Source organism: Pseudopipra pipra, chromosome 3 (assembly GCF_036250125.1).
Source record: "Pseudopipra pipra isolate bDixPip1 chromosome 3, bDixPip1.hap1, whole genome shotgun sequence".
NCBI lineage: Eukaryota > Metazoa > Chordata > Aves > Passeriformes > Pipridae > Pseudopipra > Pseudopipra pipra.
This window is the reverse complement of record NC_087551.1, coordinates 95520079-95546691: the sequence shown is the minus strand read 5'-3', so window position 1 is coordinate 95546691 and position 26613 is coordinate 95520079. Positions and strand designations below refer to the sequence as shown.

The 26613-nt window shown below is 43.6% G+C and overlaps 1 protein-coding gene across 4 annotated transcripts; it reads left to right on the top strand.

The window, feature by feature from the left end:
• The first annotated feature begins 692 nt into the window (after positions 1–692).
• On the top strand, positions 693–25299 carry KBTBD11 (kelch repeat and BTB domain containing 11). 4 transcript variants are annotated; one of them, XM_064650383.1, is made up of 3 exons: positions 693–809; positions 16592–16723; positions 17165–25299. In XM_064650383.1, the coding sequence occupies exon 3, from the start codon at positions 17240–17242 to the stop codon at positions 19016–19018; it is 1779 nt and encodes a 592-aa protein (XP_064506453.1). In that variant the 5' UTR covers positions 693–809; positions 16592–16723; positions 17165–17239; the 3' UTR covers positions 19019–25299. The 4 variants fall into 4 exon arrangements, with proteins under 4 accessions (XP_064506453.1, XP_064506452.1, XP_064506451.1 ...); XM_064650382.1 differs by lacking the exon at positions 693–809 and adding an exon at positions 1293–1384; XM_064650381.1 differs by lacking the exon at positions 693–809 and adding an exon at positions 1504–1638.
• Positions 25300–26613: the final 1314 nt, after the last annotated feature.

The following is a 26613-nucleotide window of genomic DNA, read 5'->3' as shown; positions in this document are numbered from 1 at the left end:
CCAGTAATAAAACCACATACAGACACTTACAGTCTAACCTTGTAAAGGACCCAAATCAGGGCACAGTGGGAAATTTGCAATTAGGCTAAAGCCACATGTTGTGGTTACTGACTACTCTAAGACCCCTGTGACACTGTGTGATTGTTACTTATCTATTTTATGGCAACCAGAAGCAGGCTGGCCTCTCTCAGTAGAGATCAGACATGACCTCAGCTTGAAAGCCAGCCTTTGGGTTAAGCGCTGCTCTTAAGTGCACAATGTGAGTGGAGCCAAGGGTTTCAAGTGGTTACAGTTACCCAGCACTGCATGCAAGCACTTTAGTTTATTAAGTGCTAAGTCAACACATAAGAATTTTAGCAAAACCAATGTCAAAAAGTAGGAGCAACGGGACAAAATGAAGAAGACACTCAACCATGCTGAGCCATCACCACCATGAAGCTGGAAAAACATACAGCTGCAATGGCTATACTGCCAGCACAGAGCAATTAATCGTCGGGTTGATTTGAGAGAGGAGATGGAGTAGTAGCTTTTCCAGTCTGCACAGGAGTGTCTCCCAGGGCCAGGAGCCACTCGCTGGGCAGCTGCAGGGGAACCAGTCTGACGGGACCCTGGAGTCAGTGGAGAGGAGAAAAGAGAAAAACTGCAGATGAGTAGTGTTTGGAGGCAGCATCGTCATAGGAAATCTATACATTACAATGGCAATACGACACATCCTGGTACCAGGAATGGTTCAGAAAGGCCGGGATAGAGCGGCACGTCTGCTGTCTTCGCAGAAATCAAACTGCAGCCCGCGGTGCGGCGTGAGCTGGGTGAGTACCACTGCCTGCGTCGGGAGCAGACCCGGGGTACAACTAACGTAACGTGAGAGGGGTTTAAAGAAAATGAGAAGCGGGTCTATTTCTGGGAATCCCGATGACAGTCTCGTCTTTAAAGCGCAGAGGAAAATGGGACCCTGGCGCAAACTGCACCCAAACAGAAGCCACCTGGCCTCCTCCGCGTTGTTCCTCAGAAGCAGAGACCTGAATAAGCCAGAGGCTCCGCCTGGGAACCCTCCCCGTCGCTCTCCGCAGCGAGCATGCCGGTGCCAGGCCGGGCTGGGCTGTCCTAGGGGGCCCCCGTCACCCGGGGCTCCGGCAGCAAAGCCCCCGGCAGCAAAGCCCCCGGCCCCGCCTCAGGCAGGGAAGCGCCGCCGCCACGGGTATCCCAGGCGTGGCCCCACCCGGAGGTGGGGGAGGACCCGTCACTCCGGCCCGGCGCCGCACGGTGGGAGTTTCTCAGCAGGTGGGGCCGCTCCGCCGCCCGCCCCTCCTCACCGCCGACACCCCGCAGCTTCCCGGCCCAGAGGCTGCTGCTCGCCGGGAGCCGCCGGCAGCGGTAGCAACAGGTCCGTGCCCGCTCCTCCCTCCCCTCCGCCTGCCAGGCGAACAAAGGGGCTGAGTGCGGCCCCGCGCTTGCCCGGCCCCTCCGCCAGCTCGGCCCCTGCGCTTCAGCCATTTGCCTCGCCTGGCATCGCCCCGCCGCTCCCTCCCCGCCTCCCCGGCCTCCCCGCCGGCTCCCGCGCCGTGGGCGAGGCGGCGGGGCCGCTGCACTGCAGGAGCTGCCCCCAGCGGAGCGGGGCTCGGCGGCCGCGGGAGGAAGGTAAGCGGGGAGGCGGCGCGGCCGCGGGACGGGAGCGGGGTCGGGGTCGGGGTCGGGCACGTCCCGAAGCCGGGGCTGTGCCAGACCCCCCTCCCCGGCCGCCGCCGCGGAGCCTCCGGGAAGCCCGTGGGGAGGATCGGTGCCGGTATCTGCCGATGTCTGCGGTACAAACTGGGACGCGGAACCATGGTAGCCGTGTGTGTGTGTCTGTGTGAGCGTGAGGGGGGATGCTGGAGCACTGTCAGGTTTAATCGTGCTATTCTCTTCCCTCTGTCCCCCTTAATCCCCCTCCTCTGAGCAGTAGGGAGGCCGGGCATATCCCCATATCCCTTCTCCATATGTCAGAGAGAGAGCCAACCCTAATGCTTGCGTATTTTTTTTTTTTATCCTGCTGACCTATTAAAAATCTAAATGACTCTTTACACTAACGTTTAGGGATGTGTAAGAGCAGCAGATTGCTTCCCGCTATAAATTCTTCATGGCGTGCTTCCCCATCCTACTAAAAGCACACGCAAGCCCTGGGTGAACACATGCATGCAGGATTTTGCAAGGTGGAAAATGCCCGAAGAAAAGTCCTACTGAATTTCAGTTGTCTGAAGCTGGTAGGTTTTTATGTCTCGTTCTTTAAAGCAACAAAAAGCTGACTCCTGAACCCAAACCTACACATAGTACAGAGAATGATAGTATTACATGGTATAGCCAACTTTTTTCACCTATCAAGAAAAAATAAAGCTCTGTAGAAGTGACATTCTGTAAAGCTTTTCCACAGCAATTAAATTGAACAATAGAAAACTAGAACAAAAAGCTAGGGAAAAAGTAGGGCAATAAAAAATAGAATAGCAATAAAATAGAACAATCTTTCTATATGATCTGAGAAGCAAAATAGCTCCTCCATTTTTCAGAGACTTAACCATCTGTCTCCCAGAAATGAATTAAGTGGAATGTTTGTGGAAAATAATAATTAAATTGTCACTAATATTGGCAAAACAATATTTGCTCCCCTGTCTAACTCTCTGGCCCATCGTGCTTGTTCTGCATTTTCCTCTGCCCAGGGCGCATCACACAGCATTTATTCACTCTTTAATTAGGACATCCAGAGCATGCCAATGGGATCCTCTGGTCATTCACTGTTAATGGCACTGTCTGAGGAGAACCTGCCAAAGAGCCAAGGACTGTTCCCATGCCTGCCCCAGCTCCTCTCTGCTCTCCAGGACTCACTCCTGGCAATGGTGGCACTGAGTCAGTGGTGACAGTCTTAGGAGCTGGAGTTTGCAGGACTGTGCCTTAGTATCAAAAGACAGAAATCCTTAATAGGTTTCTTTCTTCTACGAATGCTGCGCTATCATCACTTTTCAGTATAACAGATAGTCCAAAGAGGTGGACAGACTTCAAATGTCAATAAATATTACAGCACATTATTTGGCAGAAACATTCAATGAAAGCCATTAACTGGCTTTACTATAGTAAAACAGGATTATAGTATTTAGGGCTGGCCTAGGTTACCATAAAGACAGTGATGTGGTTAGATGACTGGATCCAGATCCTACTTACCAGGGTTTCGGCATCCTGTAGTATCCTGTTGCAAGAGAATATTAGGGGCTGCTGAATGCTAAAGAAGGGTATAATAAAACATGAAAGGAAATCCTGCAATTTCTTTTAACATAGAATTAATCTTTTTTTTTAATACTTTTTTTTTTCTTGGTGAGGTCCTGTATGGATTTTGCAGGCGTTTTTCTATTTATCCCTACTGACATTGTGTAGTGTTGCAGTTGGAAGCCTGTTTCTTTCCCATGAACAGGAGAGAAGTCATTTTATACCTCTTCACATCCTTGAAAATACCCATTTTAAAAATGAGCTCATTTACATTAGCCTTCTCTGGACATGACATTTTTATATCTGCTGTTTTATTTTTCAGTGGAATTGACATCATTCTTTTTGCTTCTTTTTTGGTCTCGGTGTTGTTTCGTCAGAGAACAGACATGATTAGTTCCTTTCACTGAAGAATTACTTTATAGCAGTTCAGGATTTGACAACCAGTTTAACCTGATCTATGAATGAGCTGTCCCTGAGCAGGAAGGGACCCTGCTTCTTCTCTAGCCTGGGCCGTACATTACTGCTCAATTCCCTGTGCCAGCACTCATAACCATGTGACAATACAGTGAGTGGATAGAGATTTTGCCTTCCTCCTGCACTTAATTAAGCAAACACCCAGTTTACACATGCAGAAGTTGGCGTTAGGAGTGGGGCTGGTCCTGGGATCAGACCATTTAAATCTGCCTGTAACTCTGCGGGATCAGGACCTCTGTTTTCCTTAGACAGTGTTGGGAATGCTGCAGCCTTTTTTTTGGCCTCATCCTAAAATGCTCATTGGATGCTAACTGGCAGTTTTGGGACTGAAAGGATTACAAGAGTGGGTCAGTATTGTATAAGGGTCCAGAAAGCTAAGACGATCCCAGATATGGAGGTAGAAACTGGAATACTTTATTGAACACACAAGTGCAATTTAAGGGTCTTGGGGGCTGGGCATGTTAATGAGGAGGACGAGTTATGTAAATTAGGGGATGGCTTTATGTTAACTAGAGGATTACGCAGGTTTCTGCTACAGTTACACAATTGATTAATATTTCCCTTAACCAGGATTAAATGGGGGGAAAGAAAACAAAGGGGTTTCAACATGATTTGATAATATCATCTCAAAGTCCTTCCTTATCCTGCTGCAGGAGCAAGATTAATCCATGTGGTTGTACATCAACAGGTCTTGTGAGGAAGGTCCAGTCCTTCAGATTAAGGGATTTATCTCAGCCTGTGTTGCCCAAGGTTTCCTGTTTAATCCTAGCAGTTCTTTTTCTGCAGGTATCTGAATTTTGGACTGCAACAGTATTGTGTATGGGGATTGAGTGTTATTGCAAAAAAGATTTGTCTGGGTCCTGTGCACTGCACATTTGGTACTTTCCAGTTCCTTATACCCCATCAGCGAGGATCGCAGGAATTCATGATTGGTTAAGTCAGTTTATTTAATGCAAAACAAGCTGGAGAAAAAAATCCAGTGGTTTTGCAGATTTTGTGCTGTGTGTCAGAGGGAGAAGAAAGATGTGTCATATAAATGCTTTTCAGGTGTGATGTTTCATGAGCTGCCATTGCTGTGCCTCTGGCTAAAACAGATGGATTGACAGCCTTTTTTAACTCACTCGGAAACACTCCAGAAACCACAACCTTTCTATACACATTGACATAAGTTGGTCAAGCAGGTTCCATGCTGTTATGTTGTCTGTCACAACATGATTTGCATTAATTGAAGTTATTTTACATGTACACATTTATAGATTAGCACAAGCTGCTTGTTGTTTTTCTGGACACTGATTCCTTCAGGAGTACTTAAGGAGCAGAGTAAGCTTTGCATGTGGATCTGTAACTGCTGGAAGGCTACTGGACTTCTGACTAATTTCAGACTATCAACCTGTCAGAGTTAAACAATAGTGCGTTGTTTTTTTTTTTCTTGGAAGCAGATCTGCTTTTCTCTCTCTCCCTCTCTTGTAAGTAGATTGGAAGAACAGGCCTTAAGATGTGGAGATAAACTATTATTTCTGCAACCCATATTTCAGAGTGTTAGATAGTAAGAACTAAAAGCCAACCCTTTGCTATGGGAATGGCATGCGAACAACAAATGTTCTGATTCCATCAGTCGAAGACAAATCTGTTCATGGGAGAGTTCTCCTCTTATCCTGTAGTTTTCTTCATTTCTCCTTTACTGCAACTCCCTGCATTGCTTCACTTCACAAAAAAGCTACTGTATACATTTCTGTGTACAGTTGTGGTAGATTAACCCTGGCTAGATGAACATGCCCACCAGAGCTACTCCATCACTGCCCTCCTCAGATGGACAGGGGAGAGAAAATGAAATGAAAGTCTCGTGGGTTGAGATCAAGACAGTGAGAGATCACTCACCAGCTACTGTTACGAGCAACACAGACTCGACGTGGGGAAATCAGAGTAGGATAATGAGAAATAAAAATGAAATCTTGAAAACACCTTCCTACCACCCCTCTCTTCTTTACAGGGCTTAACTTTACTCCTGAATTCTTTATCTTCTCCCTCCTTCAGGGAAACAGGGAATGGGCATTTTGATCAATTCACCACATGTTTTATATGCTGCTCCTTCCTCACAGTCTTCCCCTGCTCCATGGGAGATGGTCCTCCATGAACTTCTCCAGTGTGAGTCCTTCTCACAGGCTTCTGTTCTTCATGAACTGCTCCAGTGTGAGTCCCTCCTACGGGTTGCAGTTCTTCAGGAACAGGCTGCTCCAGTGTGGCTCCCCTGTGGGGTCAGAAGTCCTGCCTGCAAACCTGCTCCAGTGTGGGCTTCCCATGGGGTCATGGCACCCACAGCTGCCACCTGTTGCAGTGTGGAATCCTCCACGGGCTGCAGGTGGATCTCTGCTCCACCATTAACCTCCATGAGCTGCAGGGGCGCAGCTGCCTCTGTTCCAGTGCCTGGAGCACCTCCTCCCTCTCCTTCTGCACTGACCTTGATATCTGCAGAGTTGTTTCTCTCACATATTCTCACTCCTGTCTTCTCTGGCTGCCATTTGCTCCTGCGCAGTAACTTTCTCCCCTTCTTAACTATGTTACCCCAGAGGTTCTACCACCATCGCTGTCCGGCCTTGGCCAGTGGGTCTGTCTTGGAGCCGGCTGGCATTGGCCCCATCAGACATGGGGAAGCTTCTGGCAGCTTCTCACAGAAGCCACGCCTGGAGCTCTTCTGCTGCCAAAACATCGCCATGCAAACCCAATACAATAGTGTAAGAAATCCAGATGCTTGTGAAGTTAATGGGAGTTTTCCCTTGGCTACAATGGGGTTAGGATTTAAAGTGATGTCAGACTCTGGCTTTATCAAAATGCTCTGAAACTTAGGTGGGGGTTTCTAGCTGCAAGCTACTAGCACAAGCTTCATTCTCTCCAAAGCAGTACACAGATATATTTCTTGTTGAATAATAACTGATAATAGGGTCCTGAAGTTTGGTTTCCACAGCAGATGAAAAAACAGTAAAAGTAAATGTTGTTTGAGTGTATTGTTTTGGAGTTAGTCAGTGTCATGTGTCCCAAGAAGTTTTACACCTAGGAAAAGGGTAGCAAAGACTTTATGTGCATTCACATGATAAAATTCACTGGTACTGCTTCTTGTTGTTCAGGATGAGGTCTATACCACTCAGACAGAAGATGTTTAAGACAGGGAACAGAGTTGCAAGGATCTATTAGTTAGCTCAATGCCTGGACAGTATTCCTGGCAAGATATTTTGCAGCCTTACAGGAAACAAATACTTGTATTGCACCCCCAAAATCAGGCAGCTTTTCAGAGTGGTGGTTGAAAAGCCTCAGTATTTGCTTTGAGGAGATGTTGATGTGTATCTAAAATCTCTCTCTAATCAGAAGTAACCAAACTTTAGACTTGGGAGTGAAACATCAAAATCTTTAAATGGTCAAGAACCACAAATGGGGACCCCTGAATCTGTGCTTCTTCTCACACCTTCTAAATCATAACCATGAAACCAAACACCTCTCTGCCTCTTATTCTAATTTGAAGGTCTGTCTTCTTACTCCAGGTCCTGACTGTAGAGCTCTGTCTATATTGCTAACTAATAAATGCACTGTGACTGTTGAACATGATACAAATTTAACAGCATGCATTAACAACCCTTTATTCTGTAGCACTTTAAAAGGATAAGTTTGAATCATAGATTAGTCATACTATAGTCTTTACATCTCCTCTGTGTCAGGAAGTCCAAAAGCAGCTAGGACAGTCCTGAGGTAGCTGTGGTCATCATCACCCTTCATGATTGTGTTGCCAGTCTGTATGTCTCTCCATAAAGAGCATGGATCATTTTGGGAAAACAGGATGCTGCCACGTCAGCAGATATGAAAGTGCAAAAGGCAAAAAAAGTGAATTCTGAGGTGAAAAGCATCATGTACATTTCCAAGGTATTCAGGATGATCCATTTGACACCTGAATATCCATCAAGGCCATTGGCCAAAACAGAGAAACCATATAGATGTGAGATGGATTATTTGAGCAGAACAATGCTTTAACCTAATTCAGCCAGAAGTTATTGGCATGGTACAGGAATAAAATTCTTTGGCCTGTTCTTGCAGGAATAAGATTAGATAACCAGGCAGTCTTTTCTGTTCCTTAAATGTAGGCATCTTAACTGTTACCTATCTGCCCTGTTAAATGGAAAAAAAAATATTGTTTTTTTGAGTATAGTCAGAGAAATCAATGCAGCCAGAAAATATTAGACTTTACGCCCAGGCTCAGCATATGAAATTCACATTATAGTAAAAAATATTATGCATCTAATGCAGAAAGTGTCAGGCCATGAAAATATGAGTGTTTGATTAGAAACTTATTTTATTTTTGTCTCAGAATGGCCAGTAAGTGTTAACTTCTACTAATATAAACAGCATGCATTGCAGTCGGTTTTCTCTTCTTGCCCTGTTCATTTCCAATGATCACATGGAGTAGCCTCGTATTTTGTTGAGCCCTCAGTTACATCATTGCTGCTAAAAGCATTCCCACTGCTTGGTAAAATCTGTACTGACAGCCTGCAGGTACTTCTGATAGTAAAGGCTTGCCACAAAAGTACCTATGACTCCAGCATATGTTTATGCTTTGAGATCAGCAAAAGTGCTTTTCAATCCTAGCACAACTCAGGATGGCTTGGATCTCCCGGCAATATAGCTGAGCCCTGACCCACCAAAGGCAATAGAAAGAACAGAAACTTCCCTTTTGTCAGGGAACAGAACCAAGGATTCTTCTTACTCACCCTAAGAAATGTTTATTGTTTCTGTGAAAAGCTTTAGTCTGAAGGAGAGTAACCTTTCATAGACCTGATAGTTTGGGCACTCTGTTGACATTTGGGGGTTTTACTCTTGTCAGGCAAAGGAAGGGCACTGGCATGTTTTCCATGTAGCTTGGTTAGATCTTTAACTGTTGTACAGAAAGTCTAAGTAGCAGCAAGAGTCAGTACTGCTATCTTTTAAAGCAAGAACTAATGTCTCCTGATTGTACAAACTAAGCCCTTTGTCACCATGGTCTTTGGTATTTTTCTACTGGCTAGCCCTTGGTAGCTCTCATATGCTGGTTTTTGAGGATCTGAATCAATTGGCATCTAACTGTACCCACACAATGCCTATGTGTACAGAAGCCATCTGTGTGTTGCAGACTCCACTCCAGCAGCTTGTTACAGGTAGATCAGCAGTGCTGTGCAGCTCAGATACACAGCATTGGTCTCTGCCCTTGCAGGAGAACTGGAAGGTGCATCCCACTCACAGGTCAATTCTGTATAGGAATATGGCCCCACATCTCTCCACCTTGGCTTGATTTTCATGAAATAATAAATAAAAGAAGCCAGACTCCTATGAGTCACCTAATAGTTCACAGTTACAGGCCCAACAGCAAACTCTACCAGCAGCATTTCTGCCATGGCAGAGAGAAGTCTGTGCAAGCTGATTGCTTTCCTCTTTTTGGATTAGGGCTGTCATGCTGGAGGTTTTGCTTTGCTATCTGATCTGGCTTTCTTGGGTCTTACATCTCTGCTGCATTGCCATCTGCCAGCTAAAACTGCCCTCAAAGTCAGCCTTTGCCATGTTAAGCACTGCGGCAGGTCTCTCCACCTTTGAATGTAGTCCAAAATCTGTGTAGAGACTGTCTGCAGAAACCTGGAAATATTCTGTAAATTAAACTACATGTGGTATAATTTTTAGTTGCAGCTAGAATGATTGTAAACCTTAAGTTTGAAGAAGTATCTGAGCAAAGAAACAATATATGCTCTTCAAAAATGAGAAGGGTGCCATTCACAATGTATCTGAAGGGCCTTTGCCTTTCTAAGCATCACTTACCTAATTTGTCAATAAATCAGTGAGCCTGTTCAGCCTCTAAAAAAGGGGCTTTTTTTCTCTTAAGTATCATATTTAGAGTGTGTCTGGACAAAGATGTGTTTTCATTAATTGCCTCCTCTAGAAGTTTTTCTTTTACTTTCTTGTCCTAGGCATAAGTCTCAGAAAAATGGGGCTGTTTGCTTCCCTTTGAAGTCAGTTGTTACCTTTCACATTCTGTCTTTCCCAAGCACAATGGTGACATATTTTGGCAAATTTGTGTTGCTTTGGGCTCTTTAATCTGTATATACTTTCCATAATGATATTAAAAGCAAAACCCAGTTTTCTTAAAACAGGAATTTAATTTCCTCCAAATACATTGCCCCATCCTCTGTATTAAATGCAATACGTAGAAGGTGCACTGAAAGAGTACAGTCCATTCATGGAGATAAGTGCTCTTCTGGAATGCAAAACCAAGCCTGACTACTTTGATTTTCAAAATTCTGTCTGAACTAGTTTGTTGTTTTGCTTAACTTGGCTTCTGAGTGGATATTGTCCTCCTCGTTTATTTGTACCAACATTGCCAAAGTGCTTGTAGAGATTTTGAACGTTTGCAGTTTGTTGACCATACAGTTTAATGCTGAAAAGCATTTCTGCAATCAACATTACCACATTACACTCCAACATTACACACTAATGCTTAAATGAGGCTTTTAATAATCAAAAGCTGATGCTTTGCTTCAAGTCAGTGCTCCTGGTGTATGGCAATTTCTAGAACTTAAGGACAGAAAGGATTACTAGATCAACTAGTCTTCTCCTGTAAAAATTCTGTCACCTTGGACTCCCCAAGGCACACAGTCATGATCCCCTTCATGACATCAGAATAAGGATCTTCCCATATCAGATCAAATGTCCACCTAGACCATCATCGTTTCTCCCACATGGACCATAATCCAGTATTCAAAGAAGTGTGCAGCAGAATAAAAATGTGTATTTCTCCATGGGATACTACTTTATCTTTGAATATTAATACCCTGACCATTTTCCCATGCAGGATCCTCCTAAGCTGGATGTACCTTTTGTGTTTATTGTGTATTTGGTCGCCTCCTCTGAGTTTCTTTTCCTTGAGCCCATTCTTCACTTTCCCCATCAATTAATGTAAACTTTCAGTATCCACAATGCTCTAGTTGTCCTTTTTTTCCCTCAGTAGTGTAAATATATTGCTTTGTTTACATTTAGACTTGGTTTGTTTAAGGTTTTCTCCATCAGCCTAAGAAAGCCATCAGGATGCAGAATTTTCATGTGCCTGCACTTATGCACAGTCATCAAGTCACAGAGCAAACATGCCAAGCCCTGAAGAACTGTCAGCACTGCATTTCTTGGGCTGACTAAGGCTTGCTCTACTAGTTCTCCAAGAAACTAGTGCAAGCCACCTTTTCTCCAAAGCCGTGGAAGTGTGGCTGTTAGGGGGTGCCTAAGCTAGTTATCCCCTTTTTGCTTGGGAGTTGGCTTGAAACTGGTGTACACTGTGTGGAGACAGAGTAAGCTTGTGTCTGGTTGCAAAGTGTTGTTGTGAGTCTCTCACTGAAGTGTTGGGGTTTTTTTATATCTGTGAAATAATTTAGTACTTTTCTCTGTCATCACAGCTTTTTAAATGCTACTTCCAAAATGTAAAGCCTGGAACATACATGGTTCCATCCATTCATCCACCATGTTACATTGCAAACCTACTAATGCTATAGATGAAAGGTAACGTTTTCCCTACTGTTACTCCTTATTTCCCAGAGTACACATTCAAGGACTGTGTTTATTCCTTCAGCTATAGCCCCATGCTATAGCTTGGTACCACTGTTCTTTGAATGTAGCATTAACTGTGCCCAGATATGATGAAAGCAACCAAACTTCAGTTTATCACAGACACGACCACATGCTGTCACCTTATATCTAGAACTAGATAGTTGCCGGCCCATGTCTAGAATTAGCAAAAATGGTGCATAAAGAGTTTTGCTGCTTTCAGTGTAGTATTGCCATGCCATTATCTCCTGATCTGTAGTGCATTAGTGAGAAAGACATCACATCAGCCCTAGAGTTTTTCTCAAAGGTATTATAATCACTCAAAACTTGTTTCTGACTCTTCTTTTTTTGTTAGACTTTCTTTTATCTAGGACATATTGGAGAGGACTTGCACTTAATCTTTGCTAGATTTTGCTTTTGTGGGAGTGTTATTTCCTTTTTGCTGTGAGAACTGCTGAGAGACCCTGCTCCTCCCTAACTATTTCTGAGGAGTGTAAACGGTGGTAGGAACTCAAAAAGGTAGTTTCCTTTTTAGAGAGTGTTTGCCTCTATGGATATTACTGTAAGGAAACCTTTTCTCTGGTCACAATGACTGTTTAGAACTTGTATATTTTTAGTTTGGATTTGCTATCTGTAATATCGATTTAATCAGGCTTTTGATAATCTTTTTATTATAACTTACTTCCTCTCTCTCTTCCTCCCTGCCCAGACACACACAGCCTTTTCTTCCTCAGAGTTTCTGATGAGGAACTGCTGCCCACATGTGTCTTGTGTGGTCTATAATCATAAGCTGCATTCCTTAATTTATTTTCTTTATGATTTTATGAAAATTTTGTAGTTATGAGATAGAAACATGTACCTCTATTACATGTTGTGAGAAAATTACAGGACCCTGAAAGGTCATAAGGAAGCTGCATAGGCAACTTGAGTGTGAATGCAGTACTACAAAAGACATACGTCCGGCAGTCAGGGCAAGACACTGGGATTGTATTGTAATCCCGGTTTTGAGCGCTCCTAATTTTAAAAAAGGGAAAGAAAAAGAATTATTCTTCATGCTATATTTCTTCAGGTGCACATTGAAAGACAACTGTGGTTTTTTTTTACAAGCAGGAGGCTAATCAAGTGGTTAAGATGTAAAATTTGTACTAGGATCCAAGAATTCAATTGGTGCAAGCCCTCTCAGAAAAATGGCATCTTTATGCTCCGGATGTTTTCTCCATTTACAAAGAAAACATTTTTTCCTCCAGATTTCACAGATCTACTCAATGAGCAGGAGTGTAACAGACTATTTTTATAAACATGCAAAGCACTCTACACTTGACTCTGCCTCCTAGAAGATTTTGCCTTCTGGTCTGAGCTGGATGTCTTCACACTGGCCAGTGTGAAGTCATCGTTTAGTTTTTGAAATAAATACAAGGGATGTTTTTTCTCTTTTGATGATCCTGCCTCTTTGGATGCCTTAATCATCTCAATCAGATGACGCCCATATCCCAAGGGAATTCTCTACTGAAGTAAAATTTGGCAGTACAAATTTTTACAAAAGCATTTCCTGGACTAAGGTGGAGCAGAATGGCATTCTGTCACTTCTGAACTGGTGTGTCTTTTGGGAGGACAGCCTGCATATGTAAATTAGAGTTGCTTATGATAGGGAAAGCACTGCTTTTATTTACCCTGAGACTTAGTCAGAGCAGTTTTCATTTGTGAACTGCTGAGCAGTAACCCAATTCCTCCCACATGCGCATATTCCCCAGAGAAAGTGGGTCTTGCCAGAGCACAGAGTTTGGGTCAAAGGCTATTGGCACTGCACAAAAAAAGTAAATAGAGAACAATGCAATACAAGCATTTAATTGGATTTTATCAGAAGGACCGCCAAATGAATGCAGGAAACTTTACCTGCAGCTCTTCATTACAGTTTCTCTGTCAGAAAAACTACGCCTTCTTATCTGTGCTGTTACTTGAGCAATGTCTCACAGCATCTGAGGTTGGGGCCACACATCCAGGATATTGTAATTGTGTCATTGCCAAGTCTGTAAATACAGTTCATGTTTGTTGGCAGCTCCTCTGTCCATTAACATTACATCATCCCTAGACCAAGCCCATGATAATGAAAACAGTAATTCAGCTTCTAACTTAAAAGTCCCCAGTATAAAAAGTGACATTAGGCCACAGATACCGTGTCCTGTAAACAGCTTGCTTCCTTTTCCACTACCTATCCTGTTTCTGAGTTTTGAAAAAAGTGCTAAAACTAAGTTTGTTTGAAGCTGAATGAGTTCGTTAGGGGGTCAGGTTCTTCTGAATCAGCACAGCTATCAAGTATCTTCTGCGATTCTGTAACTTTTGAATGTTCTGTGTTGTTAGAACAGCAATACAACTCTTTGATCACTGTAGATAAAAAAAGAATGGAGAAGTAGTTCAGTATTGTATCTCCACCAGCCCCTTTCAGCAGCTTTCTGTTTTATACTAAATCTACGACCTTTTAACTCAGATCAGGCAAGTCGCTCAATAATGGGAAGGTTCCACAACTTCTCTGAATTGTTTTTTCACCTTCATCTTTGTGTAATGCCTATATTTTGTTTTCAGATAGACAAAGGTGCTGAGATTGCTGGAATGGTCATTGCTGTTGTTGACAAAAGTCCTCCGAACCCTCTTTTCAGCTTTTCTAAATCTTCAGCTTCCCTGTAGAGTTCCTTGTTGCCTTAATTGCATGTGATACTTTGACTGAAGTCCTGTTCATGCTCAGCATAAAATTAAACATATCCTTGGTGGTTAGCTTTAGATATACCAGCAGGTCATTTTCTTCAGAATTCTGCTGCTTGCCATTAGGAAGCCATACCATCAGTCCTTCTTTCTCCTTGTGATTCCTCAGGAGAATGCTAATATACGTGTTTGTTACGACTGCGGTGGCTGGCAGCTTCTATCTCAATAACACTTCAGTGTCAAGTCAAACTTCTAAGCCATGTCTGAATATGAGGAAAGGTATGATAACTGTGTTTAGGAGGATGTCACCCTTTCTTTTTTCATTAGCTGAGAAAATTGAAAAGATCACTTTTTTCTGATTGCTGTTTTAACAACTTTGAATATTCTAAATGATGATTTTCTTTTGAGACATAATGCAGGAAATACATCTCACCATACAGAGATATTATTAGTATTACAGTTACTGGTTTTGACTTCTCACATTTAGTCACCCACACTTTTAATTTTTGGTGGCATTCTCTTTCATTCTTCCTTTATAATTTCACTTGCAAAATCAAGCTGTAGACTGAGAGTTTGAAACTATCTGAAGCTACTCATTCCTTCTTGTAGTGGGGGAACATAAGTAAAAGTGATGTCAAAAGTGAGGTGTTTCAGGAAAGGGCATAATATTGAGAGCAATGGGGGAAGGTACACTAGAATGCACTGAATGTTCATGATTGTGGAGTTCAAGCTATCCAGAACGGTATCAAGATAAGGATTAAATATTGGGGAACTAAGCCCAAGAAGGAGCAGAGGAGACACAAAATGTTTTAATTGCTTACTTGTGTCACATTGTAGCAATTTTCTTAATATAACTGTACATCTGAGCTTGGCATTCCTGGTGTTTTCCTAGCCACCTCTACTGGACCTTTGTCATTTCACCAGTGTCAGTTACAGTTGTTGCTCTTGAAGAAAGCTGATTATCAGGGCTCTGAGGGCCTGGAGGAAAAAGAAGATTAATCTCAGTGTCTACGGCATAATAAAATAGCATAAAACATGGTTACATAGTGAATTCAGTACTGTGAAGGCTCAGTGACAAACAATCACATCAACAGGGATGCTGCCCAGTTAAAGTTAATAATGAATCTATACATCTTCCACAGACACACCAAGTGTACACACAAATCACTGCATTTCTCATTGTCTATTTAAAGCTATAGAAAACTTAGTAAAACCTGACCTACAGAGTTTGGGTCTAGGCCGCAGGAAATTTGCCAGTAAGACTATCCGAAGTTCATACAATGTCATAAAAAGTTCCTAAGTGCCAGATTTTTTAACACCAAGATGAGGAATACAAAGTTTGTGAAATCTGCTCATTCTAGTAAGGAATATTCAAATGCTACTGAAACCTTGTTATGGTCTCAAAGTCTCAAGTGCCCAGAAATCAAACATCAGCATTAATTCAGTCTAACTGAATGTGATCAAATGTAGAAAGCACTTCACAGGGAAAGTCCACAAAATAAAAACCCATAAGAGAAGACTGATAATACCATTGAAGTATAGTTTGCATGTGCGAGTAACGCCCGCAGGGTCACTCTCGAGGAGAAAAGACAATGCAGAAAGAACCGTGTCTTGCAGAATATACCATCTAAGGAGTCTTTCTGCTGTGCCTTTTGCAATTGGATATGTCTGTCTCATATTGGCCTCATTAGCCACCAGCGTGCCTGTAATAAATGTGGATAGAGCCTTCCTTAATCCTTAATCTTCGTTCACGAAGCCTAGCCATGAATGCATGTGCGAGTACGGGCTTCTAGGTTTCATGTACATGTCAGGGGTTTCCAGAGAATGTCACTTACCAATTATACTTCCAGTAATTAAAAAAAAAATCAGAAAGTTAGATTTTCCTAATATTAATTTAATAAGGTAAATGAATCATCTCTGCTGAAAGTCACAATGCATATTTTACATAGAAATTAGTGTTCCTTGAGAACTGTGGAAAAACTGCTAGCAGGGATTTGAATGGAAATAATAACCTCCTTAAACATAGAATCAGAGCTGCAGATACTTATTAAATGAAATTAAGTACATTTGGACAATTTTCATGTGTCATTCATCAAAACCTAAAACGAGCCTGGGAAATTCATAAACAAACATGAGGCAAACAAATGACACTTTTTTAAATTCTAAAAACTACATTTGTGAAATCACTAGGTGGTGATTGTGCTGATGGGGACTAACCTACTTGCAGCCATGCCCTGTAGCCTGCCGTTTCCCAGAAGAGACTTCACGTTCTAATTATCTATTGTGATTTTTTTGCTTGTTTCTGCTTTTTATTAACAGAAGCTATAAATCTTTCAGACTTAGGAAATCCGATTTACACCTTGCTAATGCATTACAGCTACATATGCTGCTACATAAGTGTGAAATTGCTTGTCCTAACAACAGAAAAAATCCTTTCTTTTGTAAACAGAATTATTACCATATTATAGTCCCTTTGAGATACTCTAGATATCCTGTTAAAGGAAGGACTGCTCTAGTAGTCCCAGACTTCTGAGTGAACAGAGAATGTATCGATTTTAAAACTAATCAGCTTTTTACACTTTCTTTTAAACAGAGGGAATGCATATAAGGAGCAGTGATATGAAGAATACTTCACAAAGGTCATGCGAAGACAAACTTGACTAGTGGGGAATCGCCTTCCAGAATCAATTGCAGCCTCAGCCTTCCACTGAAATAGTTGCACAAGGTGAATACATTGTGATAGTACTCCTGAGTATCTGCCTTTTAAGGACATTTTTGCTCATCACCCAGCACAGAGTAGGGACCAGTTGTCAAGAGAAGGATACAGTGCCTGCAAACTGCTTAAAGTTTTTGCACAGCTACAGGAAAAACAAAATTGCTTTTCAGGTTGTTGTAGTGTTCATCGGGGCGAACCCCGTCCCACCAAGAGAGCTCAGGTTTTCGGGGGCTGAGCTACCGCAGTTAGCCCCGGGCAGAGGGAGGCGGCAGAGCCGCAGGGTGGATCCCCCGGGGAAAGCAGAAGCAGAGGTTTAGTCCCGGAAACCAGAGACGGCCCCGCCTGCGAGAGCAGCGGCTCCCAATATTAAGCCGGAGAAGCGGGGGGAAAGGGGAGGAGGGTGAGCGGAGGCAAGCACGGATGCTGAGTGCTGTTGTGTGTCCCCCGCAGGTGATGGCCGCCCCGCCGCGGCCGGCAGCGCTCCGCACAGGCTCGGCGCGGCGCCGCCAAAGGTAGCGCGGCTCCATGGAGGGCTCCCTGGAGGGCAGCGCGGCCCCGGAGGAGGAGAGCGGGGCCGCGAACGGCGCCCCCCCGCCACCGCCGCCGCCCACCCCGGCCGCCCCCTGCGGCTTCAGCTCCTCCCTCTGCTTCAGCGCGGCCGCCGCCGAGCCGCAGCCGCCCGCGGCCGGCGGCCGGGTGGTACAGAGCCAGTGGGAGATCAACAACGCCGCCTGCCAGCCGGAGGAGGACGATGAGGAGGTGGTGGGGCCGCGGGACCGGCCGGCGGAGGAGCCCGACCTTGTGATCGAGGTGTCGGGGCGTCGCATTCGGACGCACAAGGCGGTGCTGGCGGCCAAGAGTGACTACTTTCGTGCCCGCGCCTCCCGGGACGTCCTGCGGGTGAAGGGGGTGAGCTACGGGGCGCTGCGGCTTCTCATCGACTACGTGTACACGGCCCGCATGGGAGAGGTGCGGCACGACAACCTGGCGGAGGTGGTGAGCGGCGCCCGCGTCCTGCAGATGCCGTGTGCCCTGCACTGTGCCGCCGAGGCCATGCGCGCCCAGCTCTGCCTTGGCAACTGCTACCAGCTCCTCTGCCTGGCCAAGAAGCAGCGGCTGGCGGAGCTACGGGAGGCTGCCTACCGCTTCATGAGCGACCATTACCTGGAGGTGCTGCGGGAGCCCAGCGTGTATGGCCGCCTCAGCGGCACTGAGCGGGACCTCATCCTGCAGCGGCGCATGGAGGCCGGCCGGCCCTGCCTGCTGGTGGCCGAGGTCAGCGATGCCTTCGAGCGGCCGGGTGGCGGCAGCCGGCCACAGAGCCGCGAAAGCAGCCGGCCGCAAAGCCCCTCCTCCGTGGTGTCCCTGGAGGAGAGTGGCTCCCTCATCCACTGCTACCAGGAGGCCAGCGGCGAGTGGAGGGTGCTGACACGCCTGCCCGAGGAAGCCAATGCCAAGGGCTGTGCCATGTGTGTCCTCCACAACTACCTCTTCCTAGCAGGGGGCATCGTGACAGGGCCGGTGGGCAGCGAGCCCAGGGCCCGCCTTTCCGACAAGGTCTTCTGCTATAACCCCCTCACTGACACCTGGAGCCAGGTGCGGCCGCTGGCCCAGCCCCGCTCGCAGCTCAAGCTGCTGGCCCTGGATGGTTACCTGTATGCTGTGGGGGGTGAGTGCCTCTTCACTGTGGAGAGGTACGACCCACGGGCTGACCGCTGGAGCCCTGTGGCACCTCTGCCCAAGGGTGCCTTCGCTGTGGCTCATGAGGCCACCACTTGCAATGGGGAGATCTATGTGTCAGGAGGCTCCCTCTTCTACCGCCTGCTCAAATATGACCCCAAGCGTGACGAGTGGCAGGAGTGCCCTTACAACAGCAGCCGCCGGCGCTCAGCGGACATGGTGGCCTTCAAGAGCTTCATCTACCGCTTCGATGTGAGCAGTGGCCGTGGTGGGGAGCCGGGCCCAGGTGGTGGGGCCGCTGGTGGTGTCGAGGTTTTCCGGTACAACACAGTGGCCAAGTGCTGGAGCCAGTGCGCCAGCCTGCGGCCCAGCGGCAGCCCCATCCAGCCCTTCCGCTGTGCCCCCTTGGGCAACACCATCTACTGCGTCAACCGGACCGGCACCCTTCGCTTCAGCCTAGCCCAGGATGGTGAGGTGGAAGCGGATGGTGGGCTCAAGGGCACTTTTGATGGGGAGCTTCTTAAAGCTCCCTTGGATGTCAAGGGTGTTCTCCTGCCCTTTGTGCTTACCCTGCCTGAGAGGCTGGACAAAGCAGGGGACCAGGAGGGCTCCCTCCCACTGTGAGATGGTCAGCCTGGCTCTGGCTTCCTGAGAGGGGAGCTGGGTTGCAGCTGTGGGAGACCCACAAACTCCCACCTACAGAGGGGATTCCCCCTGGTGAGTCTGCAGAGAAGAGGGGCTCCCTCTTTCCTCCTCTCTGCTCCCAGGATTATGAGCTGGTTGTAACTCTTCTCATGTTTGCTGTGCTTTGTGTGAAAAGCCAAGCACATGAAAGTAAAAGCTGCTATATTGGATAATCTCTGGATTATGTTTGTGCCAATTCCCAATCTGAGAAAAACGTTTTTACACCTGGATATCTAGAATATTCCTGACAACAATGTCATAATGGGACATTAGTGTTGGTTGTGTGTTTATGCATAGTTGCAATCTGGGTTGGAGCCTTTTCTACTATTTGGGTTTTTTCCATCTAGGATGATACTGAGGGATAAACATAGTTTAGCTGAATTTGTTTGTATGTTAAACCAGCTATTTCCTGTGTCAAAAAAGTATAGGAAGAACATCTCTGTCACAGCCTTTCATTTGTGGTGCAATGGATGGTTTAAGGAAGATGTGGCACTGTGTGGTCCCGGGAACTTCAACCACAGATGATTTAACATATACCAGACTTAAAAGTTTTAAGTAACTGAAATGAGTGCCACATGTTTTACTTGGAATACAAAAAAAAAAAAGTCAAGTTACCTTTTTAAAATGTGGCATATTATAGCACATATGAAATGTTGATATGTTCTTTATTTGAAAAAGGCAACGGTTTCTATATAAAAAGACATTGTTTTATTACTGGTTTTTAATCAGAGATTTTAAATTATAACAAAAATGAACTGAAGCTGTTCAGACTGCAGCCAATTGATGTGACCATGTATGCCACTAGAGCTGGGGAAAAACTTTGTACTTCATCTGCTCTTTAATTAACTGCAGGTCAAGGAAGGTTAACCTAAACCAAATGTAAGTTCTTTGAAACTGACTGTAAACAGCTTAAATGTTTCACTGTATGTTCAGTATCCTGTGGCAAGAGGCTTTTCCAGCTTGGTTCGAGACCATCAAAGGAGGACATGGAAAATAGGAATGCGCAACACATGTCGATTATATTGTGCACTAGCATGATGTTACCTCCCTATCTTTTGATTGAGAGACTGCTTTATTTATTTTGATCTCATGATTATTGTAATCAATAAGTCCTTGTTAAATGCAGTACGTGCTGATAGCATACGCCGTCATTGTGATTCTAAGCTTCCCAAGAGAGCTCTTTGTGGAGCAGTGTCCTAATGAGACAAAACCATACAAAGCTCCTTCTTGCCTGTGGAAAGTTGTCATGTTACTCAGAACTGGAAAAGAGTAAATTGTCTACATAGACAGACTATATTGAAAAGGACACATGCATTTATTTTATACATTTTATATTGCAAAAAAATCAGCAGGCAAGGCAAATGTTTTAGCTTTATGGTAAATCACTGAAAAACCTTTTCTGAAAAAAGGAACTTGTGTTTTTGCTAGTACATCACTGTATACTCAGTGTGGAACTGGCGTGGACTGTGGAAGAGAATTGTTTTTACTCAAAGTTCTTGTATAGATTCATATTTTAGAAAGACATAGGGACCTTACATCAAAGAAAGCAGATTTTTTTATGTTTTATTAAGATGTTTTTGTTAAACAGGACTTTAGCATTCTTATATGTAATTGCTAGTTCCAAAGGAAGACAGCAGGCTCTGTCCTAAGAGACACCATCTTTACAAAAGAGAGTAGTGAGGTTTATAGATACTTCTTTTGTTCACTTAATTTTTTTTTTTCTTTTCTCCTTCTGTCTTGCACAGGGTTTTAACACACTTGATCTGGTTAGCCATGCTACAGAAAACAGTGGTCCAGTCCTAGAAGTTCTTAGCCTAGTGAGCCTATTCCCTAGTGAACTAATTAAAGCATCAGCCGGGCAGGAGCTGTAGGCCTGCAGAGTGTGATGTTTATCTTAGCCTCAGTACAGGTTGGTGCCATGGAATTTAATACCATTCATGGAGTGTTGGATTTAATTCTCAGACAAGAATCCTTGGAAATGTTGACTCTAAATTAAATTACAGCATTGTAGCTTGAGCAGGAAAGAAAAAGTATGTGTTTGCCTTCGGCATAATTTTTATGTTAACTATAGAAAGTATTTCAAGCTGGGTAGTGAAATACTTAGGTGCATACTTAAACTTAGCATAAGTGCTAGGCCAGATTTTGAAATAGTAGAGTCACCGGGAACACACACAAGGAAATGTCTGTTTTATCTTGCAATACAATACAATTTCATAGTTCAAAGTATTACGTAGTATAGTTCCTATACTACAGCATAACGAGGCATTAAGCCAGCTTTTGCATTCCTATTAATTAAGCATTAATTAAGCACTTTCATTCCTGCTAATGCATGAAAATGCTTTTAAACAAGTTTTGGGAAGCCTCCATGATTTAGGCTGTGAAAATAGCTGCAAACTTTCGTGAAAGAATGAACCATATCCTTTCTTCCAGTATTTGTTGCTGTACACTGTGAAGAAATACATTTGGACATAAGTTCTACAGTACTAAGCATTCAATGAACCTGCAGTGATTTGTATTTTTGCTAGCTCCTATTTTTAGAAAGGGTTGAATCAAGTGCTTACCTGCTTTCACTGTTTACACAGTGTCAATGGAGGCAGTCTGGGCTTCATTAGCAGCTGTCTATCAAACCTGTTTCCTTTGTACACTCTGCATAGTCACAGCCTGATGATTGACAACAGAGGCATGTTTCTAGCCAGATTTCCTACTCTGTGGCCTCTGTTTCCTCCCTGGTAAGCCTTAGGCAGATTTACTGAGAGTTGTTTTTTCCCCCAATTATATCTTCACCCAAACAACCCCACCAAACTTGGGCACAAACCTCAGAATTTAGGTAATCTTCAGGCATTTGAAGACCAAAATTATCATCCCAGAACTCTTCAGTTTAATTTAAACCTAGCCACAACTGCCCCTTTGACATGTAGAGGCGCTGAGCAGTTCTCCTTCACTCACTCAGAACTGCCCACCTCGGAGCAGTTCCACACCTACCTAAGGACCACCTCAACTCCTTTGAAAATAGATGATGGGATACCCAGAAGCCACTGATCTAATAGGGTTTTATGGTACAGATTAAAGGGCCAGGCCACCCTCAAGTTGCATATGTTTTGCTTTAAAGACAAAGCTGTTTTATCTAGAGTCGCCTGAAGGCTACTCTGTTTGCATGGGAACATGGAGATCTGTGTGTGCTTTCTTAGCCTGCAAATGTTCAACCCACATCTTCCACTGCCTCATTGTCAATGGACTAAAGGACCTCTTGGAGCTTGTCCCTGATCTCTAAATGTTTATGCATTTTGCATTGTATGTTAATTGGCTAAAAAATCTCACAAATTGTCAAGGTAGGTAAATTCAAACCCTCGTCCTCACTGACAAATTGGAGACTAGCCAGAGAGACATAGTTTGCTCTGTCATCTTTCTTCTCCATGAATCTTCCAGTCCTCCCATTTTAGTGGGACATGCAGGAGATAATTTTTCGGCTCTAATTTTTTAGGCAATAATTTTTCCTTCCTAGAGTACTCCTGTTTTCAAGGTCATCTGCTTGAGGATTTAGACTTGAATTCCCTTAAGCTGAATAAGGGCTGAAGTGAGGCCTTGCACTTCACGTGTGTGCACGCGTGTGTGTGTGCATTTTCAGATCTAGATGACTGTTGAGAAGAACTGTATTGGGACCACTTCCTGGGTTCTTTTTCAGGGGTGAGCTTCTTGCAAATCCTCCAAAAGCACACACAGGCTCCTCCACATTGAGTTCTGGGTAAATTCCAGGCTCCAGCTCCTGGATGGGTAAATCAGGACAGATGTAGTAAATGTTTGTACAATTGGGCAAATTTTCTTTGGAAAGCTTTTGCAGACAGGCTCTGTATTTTGGGTTACCAGTCCAAGGTGAGCTACTCCATGCACTGTACCGGGAGGCCAAGCAGGTGATTCAAATTCTTCTCAGGGGTGCCGTCTCGGTAAAGAGGCATTGTAGTGCCTAACATGGAAATGCCTAAAGCCTTCGTTGAATCTAAAACTAAATCCCAACTTCAATAAAGAAATGCTAATAACAGATGGAACCTTACCGTTTCCATCTATCAACTAGTTCTGTAAAAAGAAATCCTTAATTGTAGCAAAGGCATGTGTTCAAATTCTGTTCACACTTGGAAACTAAACCAAACAAATAATTGGCAAAAGAATAACCCTATTTGATCAAAACCAACACTGTTAAGCAACATGGGAAGGATGCTAATCATATCCTAGTAATGAATAAAATTGTGCAGTAGCTGATGTAAATTCTGTCCACAAAAAGTTTCTTTGTAAATAAGTACCTGGTAGAATTTAATTGATAAAAGAATAAATTATTCACATGAAAGCCGTAACTCTCCTGTGCTGTTTGATTGGCTCTCGGTGTTGTATCCCAATTACCACTGTTCCTGAGTGGCTATTGCTTTTCCTGATTTACAGTGTGCATTCCATTGACTGCTCCATAGATGTGTTACCCTTCATTATCACAAAGCTTAACAGCGGTGCTGGTGCTTTGTGTCTGGACTGATGTGCAGTGTTTTCTATGTGAATGAACCCAGAAGATTTAGACTGAATCGTATCTTTGGGCTTTTTTTTTTTTCCCTTTAGCGTTACCCCTGGGAAACTTAAGAAAGCACAAGAGGAAATGGTGATACTGTTGAGCAGTTGTAGTAACAAGCATTTTATTAATTTTTTTTTGTCTGCTATTGTTCCGTGCACCAGATTTGCACTGGGTGTAACAGAACAGTATGGCTGTTCTGTATGGCTATTATCAGTATGAGTCCGAGTTCTGTTGTAGCAAAGTACATTTTTACATGTTTGCTGCCTCAACTCCTACTCCAAGATAATATAATGCAAATTTGTGATAGTTTCACACATTTACTAGATTACCGTAACTATTCTGACTTCACATTATTGCTACTAAAAGCAGAGATTGACATACAAGCTCAGTAAAATTTTGTGCTCAGAACATATAATCAGACACTTTTCATTTGCTTTGGCCTGTTGAATGCTGAGAGCTGCTGGAATGAACCCATTGCTTTTAAGAATCAGCAGGATTGCTGGTTTTGGCCGGGGTAGTTAATTTTCCTCACAATAGCTGTTATGGGGCTGTGTTTTGGATCTGTGCTGAAAACAGGGTTGATAATACAGAGGTGTTTTTGTTATTGCTGGGCAGTGCTCACAGAATCCAGGCCTTTTTTGCTCCTCACCCCACCCCACCGGTGAGGAGACTGGTGGTACACAAGGTGTTGTGAGGGGGCACATCTGGGACATCTGATTGCAACTGACCAAAGGGATATCCCAGGCCATATGTTGTCATGCTCAGCATATGCAGTTGGGGAAAGAAGAAAGAACTGGGGGACATTCCGAGTGATGGTGTTTGTCTTCCTAAGTCATCGCTATGGAGCTATGGAGCTGAAGCTCTGCTTTCCTGGGGATGGCTGAACACCTGCCTGCCCATAGGAAACAGTGAATAAATTCCTTGTTTTGCTTTGCTTGTGGGTGCAGCTTTTGCTTTACCTATTAAACTGTCTTTATCTCAACCCATGAGCTTTCTCATTTTCCCCCTTCTGATTCTCTCCCCCAAACTACTGAGAGGAATGAGTGAATGGCTGCGTGGGGCTGAACTGCCAGCTGACATTAAAACACAACAGCAGGCTATTTTGGAGACTGTCTAACTCATAAATAACTCAATGGGAAGAAATGGGACCGTGAGACAGTGGGATAGGAGGGAAGAGATGAATTCAGAGTCAAAAGTATCTACTGTATATCTGGTTGAAACAAACAAATAGCAGGGAAGGGAAACTGGAATTGGTACTTGAGACAGTGGTGACTGTAGGGCCAGGTTCTTTTCCAAATATTTCTTAAACAGACTGAGTTTCTACCAATGATATTGGTAGTCTTATAATAGTTTTATAATTTTACACCTGCAATGCTGTTCAAACCACCACAATAAACCACCACATAAGCTACCTTTTGCAGGAGTCTCTTGCTTTGCTTTTAAGCCTTAGTGGATAAACCTTGGATAAATTTGTGAAATGATGAAATAACAATGTCAGTGCTACCACTTCCACAGATTAACTAATGCAAATGCTTTAGACACTGTTCACACTTAAGGTGAATTATATGTGTAACTGATGTATTAACAGTTCCATTTTTAACGTATATATAGGTAAAGCATTTTATGTACTCCAACTTATGTTGTAATGAAATAAATACTTAAAAACTTATGCTCCCCCTTAGGGATTTTTGGGTAATTGTTGTTTTTTCTTTGTCATCCATCCAATCAGTAAATGGTATTATATTTGTTCTTATAAAGCAAAGACAAAATTATATGGACTATGTCACAGGTAAATATTTAGGAAATGTTTCTAAGGCTAAGAAAAGGGAATATTTTCATTTCACAGTGTCTTGAGTGTTGGGAACATGAAATATTCTGGAGTGAAAGAACTTTCCTAAGTGCAGATTAGCATATACTCCAGTTAGTTTTTATTTCATTTTTTTTCCTTGTCAGTATGTTGAAGTACATTATTTATTTATAAGAGTTACATGTAGGTTTTTCCAGGACACTCTCCTGTATTATGTCACACATGGCAGATTTTTGGCTGGAGTAGATTTACAGCAGTGAAAGTTAAAGCAGAATCAAACACAAATTTCATACTTTTTTTCTTACGTATTTTCTTATCAGATATTTTACTTGACATGAAGTTATATAACCTGTTTGAGAACTCCAGAATTCATGGAGACACTAAGTGGGGTTGGACTTGCTGTCATCTCTGTTATTTCCTTATCTGTTCCAACTTACAAGCTCAACCTATTTCAGCTTTCTTATATTTTCTTAAGAAGGGCCAAATTCTTCTGCTGATTAAACAAGCAGGGTAAAGCTGGAATAACTCAACCAAACCTCTTGGATTGCCAGAAAATTTTTTCTGGAGTTTCTGGAGTTTCGAGTCTGTTGAAATTTACTTGGGACCTTCACTGGAAAAGAGAAAGAAGCTCTGATAGAATAAGACTCAGGCAATCAGTCGCTTGAATGTGTATTTCTTTTAACTTCTCTAGAACGTAAATGCTTTAACTCTGTCATTTTTCTCTGTGTTGATTGAACTAGATATCAGGAAGTTTAGTGCCAGTAAAGTTTTTTCTGAAGTATATAGTCCTGCTTGATTCACTGAGCATTTTGCACCTCTGTCTATCAGGCTGCTTAGGCCCCAGGCTCAAGCTTCTGGTGTATCCAGTCTGGTAAATTATGTGGTTTGGGTCCAATAATCTGTGCCATGATTAATTTCCCAGTTCTGAAACTCTAAACCCACCAATTTTAGCACAAAGGATTTGAGTTCCAAACTCCTTTCAATTTGGATACAGAGAATTCCCTGTTGGTTATCTGTTTCCAGGTACAATGCTTTTTAGCATCACTTGTGTCCATGTATTCAAAGCTCACAAAGATTTTCATATCAAAACATCTGCAGGTAGATGGTGTTGGCTTGTATTTCCCCTGAAGGCAGAGAAGTCTTGCTGAAAAGACAAAACTTCTTCAGTTCCTAGAC

Excerpts from the sequence above, each read along its gene's own strand:
- KBTBD11 (XM_064650383.1), top strand. The coding sequence starts at position 17,240 with ATGGAGGGCTCCCTGGAGGGCAGCGCGGCCCCGGAGGAGGAGAGCGGG.